Source organism: Ictalurus punctatus, chromosome 2 (genome assembly GCF_001660625.3).
Source record: "Ictalurus punctatus breed USDA103 chromosome 2, Coco_2.0, whole genome shotgun sequence".
NCBI lineage: Eukaryota > Metazoa > Chordata > Actinopteri > Siluriformes > Ictaluridae > Ictalurus > Ictalurus punctatus.
The window spans coordinates 2,356,733-2,381,621 of NC_030417.2; the positions used below are offsets into that span (position 1 = coordinate 2,356,733).

Here is a 24,889-nt window from a genome sequence, read left to right on the forward strand (position 1 = left end):
CGATGAAAACACGTCAACGAGCCAGTGAACGTTGAGCGGAGCGGACCAAAAATCCCAAACAAGGAAATGGTGGGGGGAAAAAAAAACAACAGCGATCCGATTATTTAATTAATGCGTGGCATAATTAATATTTTATTGGATTGTCAATTAAGGGAATATTTATGGGTTAAACAACAAAAAAATGGATTACGACTTCAAAACGAAGCTGGCCGCCGAACGGGAGAGAGTGGAAGATCTGTTCGAATATGAAGGTTGCAAAGTGGGTCGCGGCACCTACGGGCATGTTTATAAAGCCAAGCGCAAAGATGGGTAAGAAAAAAAAGCGGGACAGAAGAAGAAAAAAAACAACAACACATGCGCGTGTTTCAATCAGTTTACCGCACGTGCAGGGGATTTGTGTGTGCGTGTGTATGTATATATACATATATGAATGTGTGTGTTTGTGTATATGTGTGTTTCTGAGCTCAGGCTGTCACTGTTTTTGTTTTTACACACACACACGCACACACACACACGGTCCTCCTCCTCCTCACCCATTTCAAAACACAACCGACGGCTCGCGCGCTGTTTATTGTAGCGCGCGTGACACGAAGCACAAACAACCGCCACTGTTTCACTCTTCCGACGTTATATTAAATAGTATCTCTGTTCTTTTATTTATTTATTTATTTTGTTTGTTTGTTTTTAATCAAAAGAAAGACAAACTTCGACGACAAAACATTCCCCTGGTCAGTCGTTTTCTCGGCGTCGCACGTGCTTCATAAACAGCCGTTGTGTTTTTTTTTATTCATTCAGACTAAACCGAACTTTTCCGTTGATGATGATGATGATGATAGGATGATTATAGGATTAATAAAGGATTATTACAGAATGAACAGTGTAAACGCGCGGATGTTATCCGCTGGAGCGTGAGTCACTGCTGGGGTTTAAACATCAGGCTTCCACACCATATACACGGATTCTGAGGCAAAGCTGGAGATATGATGCCACAGTGTCTGTTACCATAGATACCAAACTAATACTCCCACTCTTATCACCATTACTACTCTATTATTATTATTATTATTATTATTATTATTATTATTATTACTGCTACCACCACTAAAACTGCTACTGTTACTACTACTACTACTACTAATAATAATAATAATAATAACACTGTTACTGTTAATGTTACTACTGCTAATAATAATAACACTGTTACTGTTAATGTTACTACTACTAGTATTACTACTCTCCTTACTACTACTACTATTAATAATAATAATAATAACACTGTTACTGTTAATGTTACTACTACTAGTACTACTACTCTCTTTACTACTACTACTACTACTACTACTAATAATAATAATAATAACACTGTTACTGTTAATGTTACTACTACTACTACTACTACTCTCTTTACTACTACTACTACTAATAATAATAATAATAACACTGTTACTGTTAATGTTACTACTAGTACTACTACTCTCACTTCTACTACTACTATTAATAATAATAATAATAATAACACTGTTACTGTTAATGTTACTACTACTAGTATTACTACTCTCCTTACTACTACTACTACTAATAATAATAATAATAACACTGTTACTGTTAATGTTACTACTACTACTACTACTCTCACTTCTACTACTACTATTAATAATAATAATAATAACACTGTTACTGTTAATGTTACTACTACTAGTATTACTACTCTCCTTACTACTACTACTAATAATAATAATAATAATAACACTGTTACTGTTAATGTTACTACTACTACTACTACTACTCTCCTTACTACTACTACTATTAATAATAATAATAATAATAACACTGTTACTGTTAATGTTACTACTACTACTCTCCTTACTACTACTGCTACTACTACTACTACTAATAATAATAATAACACTGTTACTGTTAATGTTACTACTACTACTACTACTACTCTCCTTACTACTACTACTAATAATAATAATAACACTGTTACTGTTAATGTTACTACTACTACTACTACTACTACTCTCCTTACTACTACTACTACTACTACTACTACTAATAATAATAATAATAACACTGTTACTGTTAATGTTACTACTACTAGTACTACTACTCTCACTACTACTACTACTATTAATAATAATAATAATAATAACACTGTTACTGTTAATGTTACTACTACTAGTACTACTACTCTCCTTACTACTACTACTATTAATAATAATAATAATAATAATAATAACACTGTTACTGTTAATGTTACTACGTGTACTACTCTGATTACTACCTCTGCTGCATTATTATTTACTGCAACCACCAATATTACTGTTAATAGTAATACTTTCTGCTACTGTATTATCATTACTGCTACTACTGTTAATATTACTACTACAGCTGCTGCTACTACTACTAATGCATTATTATTACTGCTACTACCACTAATACCACTGCTACTGTTAATATTATTACTTCTGCTACTACTAGTACTACTGCTTCTACTCTCATTGCTACCTCTACTGTATTATTGTTATTACTGCTGCTGCTACTACTATTATTGTATAATTATTACAAATGTATTTATATATATATATGTATATATGAACGGCTGCTACGTTGATTTGCTAGGTGCTTTAAGGCACGTTAAGATACAGGAACATCAGGTGCACAGGAAAAAGGGCGTTTTGTTGCGTTTGGAAGAAAATAAGTAGCGACGGACGACGGGGAAAATGCCATAAGCGTGTTTTAACCGCATACATCTTTCCTAATCGTGTCTGCTCGCTACCATCGGAGCGTTTAAATAATCACCGTGGCGGCGTCTTTCGTGGCCTTGTGAGAGTTTTCGCCGAGGATGTTGGGTGTTTGGGAACAGCTTGTTTTCTCCGGGATCACACGGGGAGTGTAAGCTCTACTGCACACCGTGTAGAGGCGTAAAAAGCTAAAGTTAGAGCTAGTCTGCTTTCCGGCGGATTTCCTTTTTTTTTAAAAATTATGTTGGATTACTAGGTAAGATGTTTAGCACGACGCTGTCAGAAATTGTCGACCTTTCACCGTTTCTCTTTATCGGGCAGTTATTTCAAAGTAGTCAGGTCTTTACAGAGGGTTCGAATATCTCAATCCCAAATATCCAGTACTCATATACCGTAGCTGTGCGGTCAGATCGTTGCGCATGACGTTACTGAGTGTTGAGGGAGATTCATGAGGTCTAGTTACGTGAATGATGTCAAATGCAAAGTAGAATTAGGAAACAGCATGCAAAAGAGTTTTTTTTTTTTTTTTTTTTTGGTACATGCAAATTGTCCTCTATAGCTACGGAGAGTTCAGATCCGAAACAAAACTGAAACTCGAGTACACTTTAATAACACGCCGTCCAATCAAAACGGGCGCAACGTTTCTTCTTACCGTGTTTGGGAAACGTTGCAAATGGCTCATTTAAATCCGGCGTTACCGTGGCGATGCTAATCGAATTCGAGACGCTTTGGTTTATCGTCGCCGCCGAGGCATAGTTTAGATGAACGTTTCCTTCATTTTGACTTGTGGGAAGATTCCATGGTTCACGCGAATGAAATTTAGTTCAACGATATTAACGTAATACCTAACCCGAACAGTATATTCACGCCGTTCTGCTCGCGTGTAAGACGTACTCGCCCGTAGATAAGCTTGCGGCTTTTTTTGTGCGCGTGTCAATACAGTGAGTCAATAAGACAGGCCGTTTGCATGGAGATATGCACCTGTGCTGGTGTCGGAGGTTCGACATTACTGGCCTACACATTAAAAACCCTTCCTTTGAATGCTAGACGCTAGTCCGCCATCTGCGTCGTGTTGTTTTCTCGTCCGTATGTCAGACGTGCGTGTCCTGTTTTCTCGCCTCGACTCGCCACATTTAAAACCCCGCAGTCTTGTCTTTCTGAGAATCGGATGTGCGCGTGTTTTTATTAAATGTCAAGGAGGCCGCTAATATGGAATTATAGCTACTATAACGTACGTGAGAACAGAAAGTAACCACGACATTAAATGTAAATATAAACTGGAAAAAAAAAAAAGTCATTCTAATAAATTTCAACAAGAATTGTTGGCAAATTGCTGTTTTATAAGAGGAATGAAACACTTCAGGATGCGCTTTTATAGCAAAATAATCAACTTCAAGGTAGTAACAGTAACCGCGTTGTTTCATTTCCCATACCAGCATGACCCAAAGTTTTTTATTTCTTACTTAAATTAAAAAAAAAAAAAAAAATTGAGCCGAGTTTATGTTGTTTGCTAGCTAGGTAACAAAATGTAAGTTATTTTCCTTTCTTAGCTAGTAAAATGTCTCCTAAGCTACAGGAGCTTGAGTCGATTAAATAGATAGACAATATTAGCTGTTGAGTTTCTGCGTAAACAAAGACATGGGACTGGGTGAGTACACCGGCATGTTTACTAGCTAACAAAACGATCGATTAGGCTAATGACCCTGCCGTGCGCATGCTAACAGCCGAGTCTGTAAGGATGAATTACTAAGTGTCGTATAGAGCACCGTGCAGAAGTCTTACGCACATGCAAAGAAATGCCGAATAAAATGTTTCTAGATTTTTAAAAAAATATCGTAAAGAGCAGTGAACTGTAGTATGAGCGAGTTGTACGTACGCTTTTGCACGTAGGCGTAGTAAAGTGCAGAGTTGAGTTGTTTTCCGTACGGCCGATTTATAAGATTCACCCGGCGGAAAAGGAAAACCGTATACATCTAACGCCGAATGGAGGTGAAGCGCGGTGCACGGCTGCCTGCCAAAACCCTGTGGGTTTCTCAGCATCGTTCCCCTGCAGGGGTATAAAGCGAGTCAGAGATTTAGTACTATGAAGGAGCCTGGTTAATGCAGGTACATTCAAAATGTGTGGCACACCAAGCAAATAACTCAACTACTACAATGTTCACTCGGGCACGGTTTCTGCTTCGAGTCTCGTACAGTTTTATGTTGTTCATATTGTATCACTGCTCCGTCAACTCCTTCGGATTAACACTTGAATAGAACTTTCTCAACACACTGTGGCAAAGTTGAAAGAAATTCCAGAAATGATGATGAAGAAGGTGATTGAAGTACATCAGTACGTCTGGGAAGGGATACAAAGCTATTTCAAAGGCTCTGGGACTCCAAAGAAGCACAGCGAGAGCCGTTATCTCCAAACGGAAAAACTCGGCACAGTAGTGAACCTTCCCAGAAGTGTCCGACCTTCCAAAATTCCTCCAACAGCACAGTGACGTCTCATCCAGGAAGTCACAAAAGACCCAAGGACAACATCAAAGGATCTACAGGAGTCTCTTACATCAATAAATGTCACTGTTCATGACTCCACGATCAGAAAGACACTGGGGGAAAATGACATCCATGGAAGAGGGGTGAGGTGAAAACCACTGCTGACCCAGAAGAACATTAAGACTCGTCTGAATTTTCGCCAAAACACAGCTTGATGATCCTCAAACGTTTCGGGAGAACGTTCTGTGGGATGATGAGTCTAAAGTGGAACTGTCTGGAAGACAGGAGTCGCGTTACATCTGGCGTGAACCAAACACCGAATTCCACAAAAAGATCGTCATACCTACGGTCCAGCATGGTGGAGGGAGTGTGATGGTGTGTGGATGCGTTACTGCTTCAGGGCCTGGGGAACTTGTAATAATCGCGAGAAACACGGTGCAACTGGATTATGCATCGAGACAACGATCCAAAGCGTAGGAGTAAGTCCTAGTCCTAGAAGTAAGTGAAAGACCGACCTCCAGATATCGGAAGCCTTCGGTTGCAGTTATTGCTGTTCAAGGTGGAACAACCAGATTTTAAGGTTTTAATTAGTTTTTTCACATGGGTGATAGGTGTTTTTGCTTCAATAAAATAAATAAATAGATAACAATTGTATTGTGTGTTTAATCAGGGTAGCCTTTGTTTTACGCCGTGTTCCGTTTGAAGTTCTAAAACCGTTTAGCGCGAGATATTCACACAAACAGAAGAAATCAGGATGGGGGCAAATACTTTTTCACAGCTCTGTATTTTGAAAAACATATTTGTTAAGAGGATGGTTCTTAGCCTCCTTTAAAAAACAATCATTATTGCTGCCAGTTTATTAGAATCGGTATATTTCACCACACACTTCATCACAGTGAAGGCGCTCTTTAATCCATTATGCGTTCTGAAGTTGTCTCGGTCATTACTGATGATGTGTTTACTTTGTGTGTGTGTGTGTGTGTGTGTGTGTGCAGGAAGGACGAGAAGGAGTACGCCCTCAAACAGATCGAAGGCACCGGTATCTCCATGTCGGCTTGCCGAGAGATCGCGGTGAGTCGAGCACCTCAGCTTACTATCTAGCTTACTATCTTAAGCAATCTTATCTAACCAGGAACAAAAGTTTTTATTACAGTTTTAAACACGGGGTCGAGTGCAATAGTGGACTATTTTAGAGTGAAGGTGATGACGAAACTCTGAAGCTGTGGATCAGAAGTGCCTATACTTTTACACTTCATCAGTAAAACCCAGATTCCATGAATATGCAAATCGGAAAAGCGTAAACGCCCCTCCTCCTCGTCCTGGCAACCCTCCATTGCATATTTTAATCTGATTGGCTCTTATATGTTGTATCATGAAGCAATAATCAGCTTCTTCAAATTGATCTGAAGACACATCTGCTAACGTTCACGGACGGCCTAACGTCCTTACTGTACGCCGACGAGCGTTCGATCGTATCTTATATATTTATTCGTAAGGCGGGTCTGCTTTGGTGTTCCGTGCTAACGTTTCAGAAAGTAAATGGCGATTCGAGGACTCCGCGTCCCTCGTAAAGCCTGGAGCGTGCAGCAAAACCCGACTCCGATGACGTCCGTCTGTCTATCGTTACCCGGTTAGCAGAGACGTGTAAACACGGTTATTGCTCTCGCCGCTGTCGAGTCTGTTCCACTTACCGACGATGCATTAGTGGGCCTCGGGCTAACTATAAGCAGCCGACGTTCCTTATAGGTTACTTCAGATGCTCATCAACATCCTAGTTCTTCCTAATTAGATCTGTGTGATGAGAACGAAGCACCTGGGCCTCTCTGCTCCAGCTCCCGTTTCCTGGCCCCCGTCAAAACACGAATGACCTTCGCTTGACTCATCTAACGACTTTAGTCCTTCCAGACGACCATGATTTGGTTTGTGGAGCCGTCCCAGGTCTGTACACGGTCGCTTATCGAAGCAGAGCGAACAGAGCGTCTCAGCGATCACGCAGTGTCTTGATAATATCGCAACGTCATCGGCTCGAGTGATACAGATATGCATTTCAGGAATTCTGAATTCCGTGTTTTCCTACTTCCTGCCGGTCATGTTACAGACACGTTCTCGTTTTTTACTGCCCAGAAATGCAAACACGGTGGAATCCGGCACTAAACAGGCAGCGTTTTCAGATACTGTTGTTGTGGGGAGAGCTGTGGAAGTTTGGGATGAAAAACGGGGCCTGTTTAGTAAAATATGGTAGAGTTTTCCACAGTATGGGGCGTTGGAAGTTGTACCAACAAATCAGAAGGTTTTGTGGAGTGTCACTATTTTTTTCACATGTTTTTGGTAATTTTGTCATAACTGGCCATGTAGAAAGAGACGCAGGAAGGTTAGCTAGCTAGCAAACTCATGTGGATGAACTCCTCCAGCCAACATAGATCCTGGGAGGCGGAGCTTTGTGTGCAAAGGCGTACTTTGTAACAGCTAATGCCTAAATTCTGTCCAGTGCACATTTACGTGTTTTTCCTGAATTTTTTTGGGGAAATATAACCAACTAAGGTCATTAGAAAACATCTTGGGCAGAAACAAACAACAATAATTACTGCAGGAGTTCACAAGATTGGTCAAGCTTTCTGTGAGAGTGGGTGGGATTGGTCAAACTTTATTTTAGAGTGGGTGGGATTGGTCAAACTTTATTTTAGAGTGGGTGGGATTGGTCAAACTTTATTTTAGAGTGGGTGGGATTGGTCAAACTTTATTTTAGAGTGGGTGGGATTGGTCAAACTTTGTGTTACAGTGAACGGGATTGGTCATAACTTTACTTTAGAGTGGACGGGATTGGTCAAAACTTTACTTTAGAGTGAGTGGGATTGGTCAAGCTTTCTGTGAGAGTGCGTGGGATTGGTCAAACTTTCCGTTAGAGTGAACGGGATTGGTCAAACTTTCCGTTAGAGTGAACGGGATTGCTCAAACTTTACTTTAGAGTGGGCAGGATTGGTCAAACTTTACTTTAGAGTGGGCGGGATTGGTCAAACTTTACTTTAAAGTGGGCGGGATTGGTCAAACTTTACTTTAGAGTGGGCGGGATTGGTCAAACTTTACTTTAAAGTGGGCGGGATTGGTCAAACTTTCTGCGCGAGTGGGTGGGATTGGTCAAACTTTCTGCGCGAGTGGGTGGGATTGGTCAAACTTTCTGCGCGAGTGGGCGGGATTGGTCGGTAGAGAAGGTATGTGCTACTGAAGTACTGATGATACCCACACTATTCTTGGAGTAGGGTGTTGTGACAGTTTATCTTAGTATTGATATCTGAACAGTGCAGACTGATCTTTCCGCATCCCATGGACTCTCTCCGATCACTGAGCAGGTGTACGTTTATCAGATATTTATTTGGTCTTCGCATCTGAGTGATGAACATTTGCTGAATACAAATGGCTATTGTAAGTAGAAAAGCCACAGAGCCTCATTAATCCTCATTTCAGGAAGTAATTAACAATAGCAATAGGAGCTTATCTCTTATCTCTTATCTTTCTCTCTCTGAGGGGGATTGTTAAACCCAGCTCTGATGACACCCTCCTCTCTATCGTTACCTAGTCAGCAGAGGCGTGTAAACATGGTTATTGCTCTTGTTGCTGCTGAATCTGGTCTCATTAGCAACAATGCACCAGGGGCCCTCGTGCTAACTATAAGCGGTTCGACGTTCCTTATGGATTGCTCCGGATTGCCAGCAACACCTCGTTCTTCCTAATTAGAGCTGTGTGACGAGAGCAACGCACCTGGGCCGCGGCGCATCAGCTCCCGTTTCCTGGCCACCGTCAAAACACGGATGACCTTCGCTCGACTCGTCAAAACACGAGCGGCGTTTAGTTTGTGGAGCCAAAACACATCCTTGTGCAGACAATCAGCTAGAGCAGTGTGTGTTCATCAGAGAGCGGTAAAGGCCGGCTGTTATCTGTTCGCGATACTGACATGTAAGGAATAAAACACTGCGGTGCTGTTGTGGGGAAATAATCAGCGACAGGGTGATGTGACTTTCCTCCGACGACACGTCCTGAAGTGTTTTATTCCTCTTATACCACCACTGCAGCAGCAGCTATACGCAGCCGTTCCCTCACCAGCCTAGATGCAGCCTACATTGAATTGCTTGTGTTCAGATCCCAGGAAGCAATAACCTAATGTCACTGTGTGCATGAGGGAGCAGTGCGAAGTTTCTAGAAAAGTCAGGGTTTAGAGTGAGGTTTTTTGGATGCACGCATGCACGCTCGTATGAAAATCAACTCATTCAAATCACTCTTCTTTCTGCATGTCGGCTCTGTACTGTCTCCTGCTGCTGTCTGTGTGTGTGTGTGTCTAAGATGGAGGAAGAAGCTGTTACTCTGCTATAAAACACACAAACACACATTTATTAGAGATGTTCCAACAACGATTACAATCTAATAACAGATCTATTAGGATCCGATCTCAGTGTATAAAATGTCATAGGCAATTAAAGACTGGACTGTTACAGGCCTAGTGACCTATGTGTCTGTCAGGCCCGGTGAAGGAGGCGTGGCATATGTGTCTATCAGGCACAGTGAAGGAGGCGTGGCCTATGTGTCTATGAGGCCGGTGAAGGAGGCGTGGCATATGTGTCTGTCAGACACAGTGACGGAGGTGTGGCCTATGTGTCTATCAGGCACAGTGAACGAGGTGTGACCTATGTGTCTGTCAGACACCTTGAAGGAGGTGTGGCCTATGTGTCTGTCAGACACAGTGAAGGAGGCGTGGCCTATGTGTCTATCAGGCACAGTGAACGAGGCGTGACCTATGTGTCTGTCAGACACAGTGAAGGAGGCGTGGCCTATGTGTCTGTCAGGCACAGTGAAGGAGGCGTGGCCTATGTGTCTATCAGGCACAGTGAACGAGGCGTGACCTATGTGTCTGTCAGACACAGTGAAGGAGGCGTGGCCTATGTGTCTGTCAGGCACAGTGGACGAGGTGTGGCCTATGTGTCTATCAGACACAGTGAAGGAGGCGTGACCTATGTGTCTGTCAGACACCTTGAAGGAGGTGTGGCCTATGTGTCTATCAGGCTCTGTGAAGGAGGCGTGGCCTATGTGTCTGTCATGTAGTTTACCTGAACTTTGTAAAGCCAGAAGTGTTCAGATCTACTACTACACCACTCAAAATACCATATATTTAATTTGTTTACCAGTGTTTTGAACACTGAATAATTCTACGTGAGATATCTCTCTCTTTATATCCGATGCTTTCACTGTAGTTCTACACCATGAAAGACTATTTATTCAGTATTGTATTCAGTAGTGACATTCAGAATTGATAAAACAACGATTAAATCCTAAATGGCTATAAACAGCATTTTTCTAACGTGCGAGTTGATAACAAACACGCACGTATTTAAACACCTATTCTTTCTCCCTCTTCAGTCTATAACACTGACGGAACACCCTCTCTGACTTTTAGCTAAATTGCAAGGCGCTCATGATGAATGGTGACTCTGGCGTTACGTCATGTTTATAAGGCTTCGAGGACTTCACTACGGCGTGTTACTGCAGCTTTATGAGGTGTAATTAGAGTGAAGTAGCTGAAGACACATAAATACACGTACTGTGCGTTTCATTAGCGAAGGATTTTTACAAGACGCCATGACTTAGAAAGTGGAGACTAGGACGTGTTGCTCTCGAGTGTAGTTATTAAGCGTTTAATAAAAATAAACGCTACTGACGTGAGGTAAAGGTGAGTTCTTGGCGTTTTTTTTTTTTTTTTACTTTGTCAGTTAACAGCCGCAGATGGAAAAAAAAAAGAGGAAAGGCTATGAAGTAAAGACCAGCGATTGACTAGAACAATAAGCCCTTTTACTTCTGTTCAACCTGCTGCACGTGTGTGTGTGTGTGTGTGTGTGTGTGTGTGTGTGTGTTGCCATGTGGTGCAGCTTTAGCATATTTGTCTGGTTCAAAACCAAACAGTTCCTCAATGTGATTTCAGCCATTTAACTAGGGTTAATATATATATATATATGTAAATATTTGCACAACTAGTTGTTGGTTCATACATCGTTAGGGCTATACCGGAAAAAATGACGCATCAATCATTATGTAAGTTTTGTATCGTCAAACAGATCATGAAAATTTCCCGAGGCATTTAGTGCCGTCGCAGCGAGACTTCTGGACCTTTTAGAGATTGTTTGTAGTTGTAGTGGTGGCTCAGTGGTTAAGGGTTTGGGTTACCGATCGGTATTTTGGGGATTTAAGTCCACCAAACTACCACTGCCGCGCCCTTGAGCAAAGCCCTTAACCCTCTCTGCTCCGGCTCTACTTTCTAACACGCTGGGATATGCGAAAGAGGAATCTCACCGTGCTGTATTGTTCACGTGACAAATAAAGGCTTCTTCTTGTAGACCGAACATTTAAAGAACGTTTAAAGAACGCATTTTCTCCCCAGCAGTAGCGTATATTAGAACGTATATCAGACTTCATATTAAACCATAACGAACTTTCTTTTACGTTCACACTATCCGTCGTCACCCAGATGAGGACGGGTTCCCTTCCGAGTCCGGTTCCTCTCGAGGTTTCTTCCTCGTATCATCTCAGGGAGTTTTTCCCTCACCACCGTCACCACCGGCTCGCTCAACAGGGATAAGTTCGCACTCTTAAAATCTCCATCCTGTGTTTATACGTTTCTGTAAAGCTGCTCCGAGACAACGTCCGTTATTAAAAGCGCAATACAAATACAATTGTATCGAATTGAATTGAAAGACGATGGTGTCTAGTTTCAAAGAAAAGTCCTACAGCTTACACTTATACAAATCAGCTGTGCCCTTCAGCAATCAGATAATTACTGCTGGCCTTATTACTGAATAATCAAGCATTCTCTCTCTCTCTCTCTCTCTCTCTCTCTCTCTCTTCCTTTCATCTGACCCTTTCTGTTTGTGTGCCGTTCTTTCTGATGTCTTTTTTTGTCTTTCTTTCGTCTGTCATTTGTGTCGTTCCTTCTTTCTTTCATCTCACGTTCAGACAGGCTGCACATGGCCTCGTGTGTAATGTGCATTAGGGGCAGCTGGTTAAGGCTCGACCTTTGACCCTGACACTCGCTGCATCGGTGTCTAGTTAAATCTGTCAAAACTCCTCCAGTTCGCTGCCAGAGTCCTCCTGATCTCTAATTCTCTTTAGTTACTGTGCACTCACCGTACTGACCTGCTCACACACTCGCCTTGTGTAACTAGTGTTCAACTCTGAGATGAGGAAATCATACAGTGCAACAGTTTCTACCACTGTGAGTACTTTGTGTTGATTCTTATTAAAGAGAGGAAAAAAGATATTTTGTTTTTTGTATTATTGTTTACTTTATACCCAAAAGAAGCTTGTAGAATGGTAAAAGAGAGGAAAATGTCTGAGAACAATACTGTGTGTGTGTGTGTGTGTGTGTGTGCACGTTATGCCAAGTCGTGTACGGTTTGGAGAAACAGGATGCACGTGCTCCAGAAAGAATCCATCGGCATTGTGTGAGTGTTCATTGGCGAAGCTGGCACACAGCACGTACACCCTCTGTCACACACACACACACACACACGCACATACACATACACACAAACACTTCGGAGCAGGCCTGCAGTGGATGAAACTGGACTGAACCAGTGAGCGAGAGTGTATGGAGGTCATTCTCTCAGTGTGTGTAAGATGAGCTCAGTAGCTAAACACGCTATGTGCTTTCATGCTCGCTATGTGCCTTTATCAAGGTCACTGAGGTCACTTCATTCTGCTATATATAATGAAATCAGGAGTAAACACACGCCTCTGTTTAAACTCCAAAACTTACAAATGTTTACGCTAATGGAACCCTAATAACGCCAATGATGTAACCCTGATAACGCCAATGACGTAACCCTAATAACTGTAATGATGTAAACCTAATAACAGTAATGACGTAACCCTAATAACAGTAATGACGTAACCCTAATAACAGTAATGACGTAAACCTAATAACTAATGACGTAACCCTAATAACAGTAATGACGTAACCCTAATAACAGTAATGACGTAACCCTAATAACAGTAATGACGTAACCCTGATAACAGTAATGACGTGACCCTGATAACAGTAATGACGTGACCCTGATAACAGTAATGACGTAACCCTAATAACAGTACTGATGTAACCCTAATAACAGTAATGACGTAACCCTAATAACAGTAATGACGTAAACCTAATAACTAATGACGTAACCCTAATAACAGTAATGACGTAACCCTAATAACAGTAATGACGTAACCCTAATAACAGTAATGACGTAACCCTGATAACAGTAATGACGTGACCCTGATAACAGTAATGACGTGACCCTGATAACAGTAATGACGTAACCCTAATAACAGTACTGATGTAACCCTAATAACAGTAATGACGTAACCCTAATAACAGTAATGACATAACCCTAATAACAGTAATGATGTAACCCTAATAACAGTAATGACGTAACCCTGATAACAGTAATGACGTGACCCTGATAACAGTAATGACATAACCCTAATAACAGTAATGACGTAACCCTAATAACAGTAATGACGTAACCCTAATAACAGTAATGACGTAACCCTGATAACAGTAATGACGTGACCCTGATAACAGTAATGACATAACCCTAATAACAGTAATGACGTAACCCTAATAACAGTAATGACGTAACCCTAATAACTCCAATGACGTGACCCTAATAACAGTAATGACGTAACCCTAATAACAGTAATGACGTGACCCTGATAACAGTAATGACGTGACCCTGATAACAGTAATGACGTGACCCTGATAACAGTAATGACGTAACCCTGATAACAGTAATGACGTAACCCTGATAACAGTAATGATGTGACCCTGATAACAGTAATGATGTGACCCTGATAACAGTAATGACGTGACCCTGATAACAGTAATGACGTGACCCTGATAACAGTAATGACGTGACCCTGATAACAGTAATGACGTGACCCTGATAACAGTAATGACGTGACCCTGATAACAGTAATGACGTGACCCTGATAACAGTAATGATGTGACCCTGATAACAGTAATGACGTAACCCTAATAACAGTAATGATGTGACCCTAATAACGCCAATGACGTAACCCTAATAACAGTAATGACGTGACCCTAATACGCCAGTGATATGTGAGTTTTGTCTTTCTTTCTTTCATCCTTTTTTCTTTTTCTTCCTCTGTTTTCCATTCATTTATGCAGATCGTGATGTACATTGAGCTTAAATGTCTTTCTTTCGTTCTTTCTTTCTCTATTTCACCCTTTCTGCTCTTAAAAAGTCTTATTTCCGTGTGGGTTGTGTCTTATTATTTGGTTTGCTTGTCGTCTGTCCTTTACTTTTCTTCACTTCTTTTCTCTCCTCTTTTAATTCGGTCTTCCGGTAGGAATGACCAGTACCGTCCCATTAACGCAGTCTTGCCATCATGACGATCGTGTGTTGTGTATATATGTATATTAATATATCATTTCGTCGATACCTTGAATAATTATTCACAGCGGAAGTTCTCATTATGACCTCCGTCGCTTGTCACGCTATTGTTGTTGTTTTTTTCCTTCCCGGTTCCGTTACCCTGTTGGGTCGGGTTATAGTTTTTATGCCACGTGTGGTCTAATTCTTCCGGAACGTAACTGTACCTGGTTTTAAACCTCGGTGCCGCCTTTATTCTTTAAGTCTTTCGGGATTCGTTTAATCCTCACGTCTACATGCAGTGCGTAATCGACCGTGCGCGTCGGTCGTCTCGCATCAGGATTCGGAGTTTCTCTTCGAGTCCGCGAAGCAGTCAGGTGACCAGCGGTGTGGAGGAAAAAACGGATCAAGAAGATTTTCTCTCAGAAGCCGCGCTTAGCCTCGTAGATCCACCACACACAGGAAGAAGTGAACTTCAGAAACCGAAAAAAAAAAAAAAAAAAAAAAGGTCTTGACTCATTGAACACATTTCCAATCAGTGGAGGATTCTGTATATTTATTTATTTATTTATTTATTTATACATTTGCTACCCCTTCCCTTTAAGATAAGCTGTATGAATGTGAACGCTTCGTCTCTTCTTTACAGTACAGCAGATAATCTCACCTCCTCAACAGTCTGCTTCACATCAATGCTAATAGGATGTGTGTGTGTGTGTGTGTGTGTGTGTGTGTGTGTGTGTGTGTGTGTGTTAGAAAGGGTCAGAGGGTTTAATCATGCCGAGTGTCACATAAAGAGAGCCGAGTGTTTTTGTGTGTTGTATACGAGTGTGTGTGTGTAGACGTGTGAAAGTTTGATGAGGTTTTATCTCTAACCCACGCCGTTCGGTTGTGTTTGTAAAGCGGAGACCTGAAACCCCGTGTTTCCATAGTGAGGGTCGAATGTGTGTGTGCATGATTGAAGCTTCTGTATTACAGCATGTAGACCCATAATCTTTGGCTTAATGCACACACACGTGTGTGTGAGTGTGTGTGTGTGTGAGAGAGAGAGAGATCGACAATGCTTTTTCGACCATGGAGACGTCTGGCTCAGTCCAGTTTTGTCCGCCGTGTTCCAGTCTCATTCTTCATTCTTGCTTGTCAAGATTTTTTCCCCCCTCCTCTATAAAAAAGTTACACAATGCTTAAATTGTTCAAAATGTCAGTCAGGAATGTCCTTATTGTTTGCATTGTGTGTGTGTGTGTGTGTGTGTGTGTGTGTGTGTGTGTGTGAGTTATTCATCTCAATCGTACTGTACAATGAGCTCCCATTTGGTCTGCCCTTATTGTTCTACGAATACACAAATAGACCTCATTGTCACCTTCATGCTTAAACATCAGACACATGAGGAACTTGAGATTGCATTCGACTGAGAGATAAGATGGCAAATTCCATGTCAGTGTTTTTGTTTCCTCCTACGTTTCTTTTCCCCCCCACTGTTAACCCAGGCTGATGAAATGCCTTCAAAGCAACAAAAACTAGCAGCACAAATGGGTATCGGGGTACCACTGTAATACAGCATTAAAGAAACGTACTGATTAATACGGACAAATGTATTCAGCTGTGGGCACACTCGGGGTGTATATAGTACAGGATGTAGGATCTAGATCTAACCCCGAATCTGACCTGTTATATCAGATCAATAACCCCGAATCTGACCTGTTATATCAGATCAATAACCCCGAATCTGACCCGTTATATCAGATCAATAACCCCGAATCTGACCCGTTATATCAGATCAATAACCCCGAATCTGACCCGTTATATCAGATCAATAACCCCGAATCTGACCCGTTATATCAGATCAATAACCCCGAATCTGACCCGTTATATCAGATCAATAACCCCGAATCTGACCCGTTATATCAGATCAATAACCCCGAATCTGACCCGTTATATCAGATCAATAACCCCGAATCTGACCCGTTATAACAACTCAATAACCCCGAATCTGACCCGTTATATCAGATCAATAACCCCGAATCTGACCCGTTATATCAGATCAATAACCCCGAATCTGACCCGTTATATCAGATCAATAACCCCGAATCTGACCCGTTATATCAGATCAATAACCCCGAATCTGACCCGTTATATCAGATCAATAACCCCGAATCTGACCCGTTATATCAGATCAATAACCCCGAATCTGACCCGTTATATCAGATCAATGACCCCGAATCTGACCCGTTATATCAGATCAATAACCCCGAATCTGACCCGTTATATCAGATCAATAACCCCGAATCTGACCCGTTATATCAGATCAATAAACCCCGAATCTGACCCTTTATATCAGATCAATGACCCCGAATCTGACCCTTTATATCAGATCAATGACCCCGAATCTGACCCGTTATATCAGATCAATGACCCCGAATCTGACCCGTTATATCAGATCAATGACCCCGAATCTGACCCGTTATATCAGATCAATGACCCCGAATCTGACCCGTTATATCAGATCAATGACCCCGAATCTGACCCGTTATATCAGATCAATGACCCCGAATCTGACCCGTTATATCAGATCAATGACCCCGAATCTGACCCGTTATATCAGATCAATGACCCCGAATCTGACCCGTTATATCAGATCAATGACCCCGAATCTGACCCGTTATATCAGATCAATAACCTCGAATCTGACCCGTTATATCAGATCAATAACGCCGAATCTGACCCGTTATATCAGATCAATGACCCCGAATCTGACCCGTTATATCAGATCAATGACCCCGAATCTGACCCGTTATATCAGATCAATAACCTCGAATCTGACCCGTTATATCAGATCAATGACCCCGAATCTGACCCGTTATATCAGATCAATGACCCCGAATCTGACCCGTTATATCAGATCAATGACCCCGAATCTGACCCGTTATATCAGATCAATAACCCCGAATCTGACCCGTTATATCAGATCAATAACCACAAGCCTTTTACCACTGTAACACCTTCCTTTTCGACTGTAATGTAAATATTGTCTAATAGCTAATAACGTTGTCCTCCAGCCTGTCTCATATCCCCTGGACTTTTGAGGATCAGTTCTAATGTAAAAATGCAGCGTACATTCGTCGAGTTCATCTAGAACATTTACAAGAAGTACGAAAGCTCGAGTGAGCCCCTGCTTATACAAATCATACCCTGCTTTAACACTATAATCCCTCTGTATGTAATTAATCACCCAGAACACTGAATGCAGTGCTTTACCACATTAAAGAAGTAAAAAGGAAACATTTGGGGTTTGTTGTTGTCGTTGTTGTTGTTGTTCCTGTGGCTGTTAGAACCAAGAAGAGCCTGGTACTTAATGTTTATGGATGAGACTGTTTGAAGCGCTCTGACGCACTCTCTCTCTCTCTCTCTCTCTCTCTCTCTCTCTCTCTCTCTCTCTTCCTGTGTGTGTGTGTGTGTGTGTGTGTAAATTCTGAGCTGAGTCATACCCTTCGCATGAGAAATTACCTCTGGGATAGCAGCCATCTTATTTTCCATGTTTACTGTTATCGCTCTCCGCAAGTCAAGGGCTAGCATTAAAGAACCTCGCAGATAGATATTAACCAAACCAACTGCTGTGTGTGTGTGTGTGTGTGTGTGTGTGTGTGTGCATTCTTAAGCCATAATTAAACAACGACGGCAAGATCATAATCGCATCAGAAACTTTCCAGTATCTGTCTAGAGGTCTAAACCACCGCGAACCTGACCAGGCAGTTACTAAGGATGAGTCAACGAATGCTGTAAATACTTCGCTCTGTTCACACCTCTTATTCGTCCTGCGAAACTTTACCGCTCCGTCCCGCGAGATCCCAGCCCTTCTTCAGTCTCAACCGGACACCAGGGGTTTTTTTTTATTTTTATTTTTTTTAAAAATGAGAACCAATAGTGCTTCTTCTACGTGGCTGAATTCCAAAATGGCTGCTTGTTCACTACTGTATCACTTTTAGGACTCTTTACCCACTGTGTTTAAATAGAAAGTCGACGGATACGGACGAAGGGAAAATGCGGACATGTGAACACCGCGAATAGAAATAGAAGAGCGAAGTATGTCACGAAAGCCGCGTTCCTTACAACAGCAATCCCCGGACATGCTGAATAATGCAGCGCGATTAGATAGGTGTGTGTGTGTGTGTGTGTGTGTGTGCGCAGTATAACATTACCCACACAGGCCGTTGCGAGGAGATGAATTGCAAAATATTATAAGAAGGAAACGGCCTCCTAGAGCTAGAAATAACAAAGAGAACCCGCTGTACACGGCTTCCGGTTCGTTTCGTTTGAACTAAACGTGTCAGGGTTTAACATCGCCGTCGATAAATAACAGATTTAACGTCTTAGGTTCGGTATTAAATAAACACCCCCCCCACACACACACACCCAGTCTGACCCGCTGTTGCAGACACGCTGTCCGTCATTATCGTCACAGCAGGACGTAATGACACGTGACCACAGTGGACAAATCTCCATAGAAAAAACACTTTATTTATTTATTTATTTATTTATTCGTTTTTTTTAGACCACATTGTTTTTAAAGTCCCCATGAGATCAGACTGGTTTTTGATTTGTGGCTTGTAGGATGAATTGGTCAGCCTTAAGGTTCTCTATGAGTTAGCGCGCTTCAAAACGATGACAAAATACGCATTTTGACGACGTGTACGCGTTCGAAATTTACGGTCTCGCGCTCTCTCTCTCTCTCTCTCTACCACTGATGACGTCGTTCTGCACTTCAAAGTTTCATCAGATTCTCCCGTTCAATCGAATGCTCGCTAGAATCCGACGTGTCCCACCCACAACAGTCGGAAGTGTCCAGGCTGTGACCAAAAAAAAAACAAAAAAAAACGGGGCGTGGCCCCTCGATATGTTATATTAAAGTCCAAAAAAAACACTTGGTGCATACACGAAATATCACCGAAGACCAAATTCTAAGATAATAATAACAACAATTATTAATAAATAAATAAATAAATAAGATATAAGAATAAATAGGGAGAAACTGGGAATTGTAGCTGAGGAAAAAAAAAATAGTTAATGCAAATGAGATAAAATGAATAAATAATTGCTCATATTATGTGTGTGTGTGTGTGTGTGTGTGTTACAGTTGCTGAGGGAGCTGAAGCACCCGAATGTCATCGCACTACAGAAAGTGTTTTTGTCACACAGCGATCGGAAAGTGTGGCTCCTTTTCGACTACGCAGAGCACGACCTGTGGGTACGTACACACACACACACACACACACACACACACCCCTGAGCACACACACGAACAGTCAAAAGTTTGTACACCCCTGCTCACAGTAGGTTTTTACTGTTTTCTACTCTTTTAAATCAGTGATGAGGATAATTACACAGCGACTAGTTAAAGTATTTAAGTAGGTTTTTTTTTTGACTGATGAAGAGTTACACACTGTTTCTGCATCCTTTCCCCTCGAATTCATGACAGAGCTTTATTCAGGAGGTTCCCGAACAGGCTGAGATCCTCACTGGGTCTCCTGAGTTATAAATGAAAACGACGTAGTTGTGGAAACGGTTTCGTATTAAAGCAAAAACATCCATTAAAAAAAAATAATAAATAGTCAAAGCTGCTTATTACTGTATAATGTCTACATTTTGACTATCGTAGTGTATATATAGATATATCTCTCTCTCTTTCTCTCTCACACACGCACGCACACGCACACACACGCACACACACACACACACACACACACTCACAGCACATCATAAAGTTCCACCGGGCGTCGAAGGCCAATAAGAAGCCGATGCAGCTGCCCAGAGGAATGGTGAAGTCTCTGCTGTACCAGATCCTGGACGGCATCCACTACCTCCACGCCAACTGGGTCCTACACCGAGACCTGGTCAGTACACACACACACACACACACACACACACACACACCATGGCTAAATGTCATGTGGTTTTTTTAAAATCCGGAATTAAACAATATTTTTGTCCTAAAATTAAATACAATTAAAAAAAAAAACTTAACAGAACTGAAACGTCCTCTACAGAACCCTATAGAACCCTACAGAACCCTGTAGAACCCTACAGAACCCTGTAGAACCCTATAGAACCCTACAGAACCCTACAGAACCCTATAGAACCCTACAGAACCCTGTAAACCCTGTAAAACCCTACAGAACCCTACAGAACCCTGTAGAACCCTATAGAACCCTACAGAACCCTATAGAACCCTGCAGAACCCTACAGAACCCTGCAGAACCCTACAGAACCCTATAGAACCCTACAGAACCCTGCAGAACCCTACAGAACCCTGTAGAACCCTATAGAACCCTACAGAACCCTACAGAACCCTGTAGAACCCTATAGAACCCTACAGAACCCTGTAGAACCCTACAGAACCCTGTAGAACCCTATAGAACCCTACAGAACCCTACAGAACCCTACAGAACCCTGTAGAACCCTATAGAACCCTGTAGAACCCTACAGAACCCTGTAGAACCCTACCAGTGTTTCTCTTTGAGAGACGGTTCCAAGTAGAACGTAACTAACCCCTAAAAAACCCTCGACTTACACCTCGACTCTGCACTCTGCTTCTTCTGGAACTCGATTAAAGATCGTGTGCAGTTGCACTACTTGTGTCGTTCTCCGCTTGATACACCGCTTTCCTCGTATTTTCTCATGTGTAAGTCGCTTTGGATAAAAGCGTCCGCTAAACGGATAAATGTAATGTAAATGTAAATGTAGGATTAAACCCTACACTATGAAGAGAGCCCGGTGTTGTGAGATTTTAGGGTTTACAGTGGCATGTTAGACACTTTGTCTCTCTCTCTGTCAGTCTGTCTGTCTGTCTTTCTCTCTGTCTCTCTCTCTCTCTCTTTCCCTCTGTCTGTCTCTCTCTGTGTCACTTTCTGTCAGTCTCTCTCTCTGTCTCTCTCTCTGTCTCTCCCTCTCTCTGTTTCTTTCTGTCCCTCTGTCTGTCTGTCTCTCTCTGTCTCTCTCTCTGTCTCTCTCTGTCCCTCTGTCTGTCTCTCTCTGTGTCTCTTTCTGTCAGTCTCTCTCTCTGTCTCTCTCTCTGTCTCTCCCTCTCTCTGTTTCTTTCTGTCCCTCTGTCTGTCTGTCTCTCTCTGTCTCTCTCTCTGTCTGTCTCTCTCTCTGTGTCTCTTTCTGTCAGTCTCTCTCTCTGTCTCTCTCTGTCCCTCTGTCTGTCTCTCTCTCTCTGTCTCTCTCTGTCCCTCTGTCTGTCTCTCTCTCTCTGTCTCTCTCTGTCCCTCTGTCTGTCTCTCTCTCTCTGTCTCTCTCTCTCTTTCTGTTTCTCTCTGTCCCTCTGTCTGTCTCTCTCTCTCTGTCTCTCCCTCTCTCTCTGTTTCTCTCTGTCCCTCTGTCTGTCTGTCTCTCTCTGTGTGTCTCTCTCACTCTGTCTCTCTCTAATTGAAACTGTGGTACAGTATTGCTGAGGCACTGACATAACCAAATAAATACACCATACATGAATAAATGACTCGCTCAGACACTTGGGGGTGCAGGAATGTGACTGACTTTAGATCTGTCCGCCGGCCGTCTCTCAGAGCTCGTGGCCGTTACATATCCAGCTGTTACATATCCAGCCGTTACACATCCAGCTGTTACATATCCAGCCGTTACATATCCAGCCGTTACATATCCAGCCGTTACATATCCAGCCGTTACATATCCAGCCGTTACATATCCAGCTGTTACATATCCAGCTGTTACATATCCAGCTGTTGTTATGCTCAAGTTTTCTTATCTGAATTTTTCTCGATTTGATTGCGCCATGAAATTTGGTTTCATTTCTTTCAAATGTTGTGACGTAGTCCCGATCAAATGTTTTGGTGAAAGTCGCAGTGTAGTTCTCTCAACCCCCCCCCCCCCCCCATCTCTCTCTCTCTCTCTCTCTCTCTCTCTCGCTCTCTCTCTCTCTCCTGTGTTGTATTATTATGTCCACTCTGTTCCTGTGAGATTGCGAGTATTATTGTGTTCCCACGGGCTCATGTGTGTGTGTGTGTGTGTGTGTGTGTGTGTTTGAATCACTGCCTCCATGTTGATATTTATGGCTCGGCTGCACTGATTCAGTATCGCGAGTAGTTACACCGTTAGTTCGGAGGAAGCAGCTGAAACAACACACTAAACACACGACGAGTCTCACTGATGATATATATTTATATGTGTATATATATATATATATATATATATATATATATATATTAACAATCCAAACCACAGTCCAGTGAAAGGAATAGTGTGTCATCATGCACCTGTTACCACAGACAGTGTATTATCTTACCACACTACCTGTTTACGGTAAGTATGCGGGCTGGGAAACACCCGGGGCCGATCCTGGGCTCTGCTTTAGGGCGGGGCTTATAGACGTTTTAGATGTTTGTTATGTAGCGTATAGATGTTTGTGTTCACATCGAAGAAGTCTTTCCCTACCGTGGATGCGAATCGAGTTATTTGCTTCCGGAGCGCAGCCGAAACACCGCGCTTTTCGGAAACATATGGAACGTCACTGCAAAAGATTCAGTACTCTACTGATTCACTGCTCAGTGATTCACTGATTCAGTACTCTAGCCCTGGGTGTATAAAACAATAAGGCTTTCCATTTCCCCCACCGACCATTACAACAAAACTCAGGAGAATCAGGACGTAACCAAGAAGTTTTCAGGCCAGAAGTCGGGTTCTCTGGACGACGTTCACTTGTAGAGCCGTGACCCGAAAAAAAAATCTACAACTCAACGTAGAGCATGTTTTCTAGTAAAGTAGCACGCTGTTTCTGGCTCATAACTGGATCAACAAGCTTAAATACCGAGCTATATACATACATGTAACAACACGCGTGGAGCGATGTGACTAAACCCCGGCGCATAACAGTAATGACTAAAACGTACCCAATATAACAATTACAGAAGCTGTCTCGATCTTAAACACTTATCTTCCCAGATTATCCGGTGTTGTGGAATCCCATTTAAACCCTTCCGATCCTCTCGGTATCAATTAGTATCAGTTTACCTCGACATCCTGTGGTGCAGACGCGCCGACTGTCTCCCGTGAAATTCCGCGTGCGCGGCGTGCGAACGGCGAGCGGAACCGAATCCGCGAATGCTCACGGGAGCGACGTTTTTTTTCCATTCTGACGCCGCTCGCTCATTTCCGACGAGGCTATCCACACGAAATCCTCACCAGACTTCGGTGTTCACTCAAGAAATCCGCAAAGAGAAAGAATTCACGACATTAAAAGTCCAGAAATGAAGTTGCGTGTGATAAAGCGGAATGACACGGGGAAAAAAAGTACCGAACACGCTAAGAAAAAGCGAGGAACCAGCCGAAATCCGTAAGTAATTACACCCCCAATCTGTGCAAATTAATATCAGCTGTCGTTATTTTACTTGTACTGTATAAAAATCGAAGCGCACATCGTCTAAAGCCCTGTTCGGATGGGGTGAAACCGTACGTAGGGTCCTGGGGTAATCTCCTACTTTACAGGCCGATTTGATTTCCAATTCCACACTCTATCCACGCTCTAGTCGTATTAATCTCATAGTAGCGTCCCTCCCCACAGATATTAAACACTCCGCTCCGAATAGGGCTTAATACTAGCACAGTGCTGTAGGTACACCGATCAGCCATAACATTAAAACCACCGAGAACCGTTAAAACGTTGATTATCTCGTCACAGTGGCACCTGTCGAGGGGTGGGGTTTATTTATCAGGCAGCAAGTAAGCACTCAGTTCTCAAAGCTGATGTGTTGGAGGCAGGAAAAACGGGCGAGCGTAAGGATCTGAGCGATTTCGTCAAGAGCCAGACGGCTAGACGGCTAGACGACTGGGTCAGATCATGTCTAGAAGGCGGCAGGTCTTGTGGGGTGTTGTCGGTGTGCAGTGCTTATAGAAAGTGGTCCGAGGAAGGAGAACCGGCGGCAGGGTCATGGGTGCTCGGGGAGCGAAGGCTAGCCCGTCTGGTCCGATCCCACAGAAGAGTTACGGTAGCACAAATTGTTGAAAAGGGTAATACCGGCTGCGTCAGAAACGTGTCGGATCACACCCTCAGAACACACAGATTCCTCAGATCTCAATCCGACCGGGCGTCTGTGGTATGTGCCGGACAAACAAGTCCGATCCACGGAGGCCCCGCCTCGAAACTTACAGGAGGTACGAATCCATGCCTCGACAGGTCAGACAGCTGCTGGTGGCACAAGGGGATCTTACACAGGTGGTTTTAATGTTATGGCTGACCCCAT

At 42.5% G+C, this 24,889-nt stretch overlaps 1 protein-coding gene across 2 annotated transcripts in view; it reads left to right on the forward strand.

The window, feature by feature from the left end:
- The first annotated feature begins 2 nt into the window (after window positions 1-2).
- cdk19 (cyclin-dependent kinase 19) overlaps window positions 3-24,889 on the forward strand; it is a 49,818-nt gene continuing 24,931 nt past the window's right edge. For both annotated transcript variants that reach the window (XM_017450329.3, XM_017450337.3), the window contains exons 1-4: window positions 3-309; window positions 6,221-6,296; window positions 19,771-19,881; window positions 20,387-20,527. In XM_017450329.3, the coding sequence (XP_017305818.1) occupies window positions 182-309; window positions 6,221-6,296; window positions 19,771-19,881; window positions 20,387-20,527 (456 nt within the window). In that variant the 5' untranslated portion in view covers window positions 3-181. The remainder of the gene's footprint in view (window positions 310-6,220; window positions 6,297-19,770; window positions 19,882-20,386; window positions 20,528-24,889) is intronic.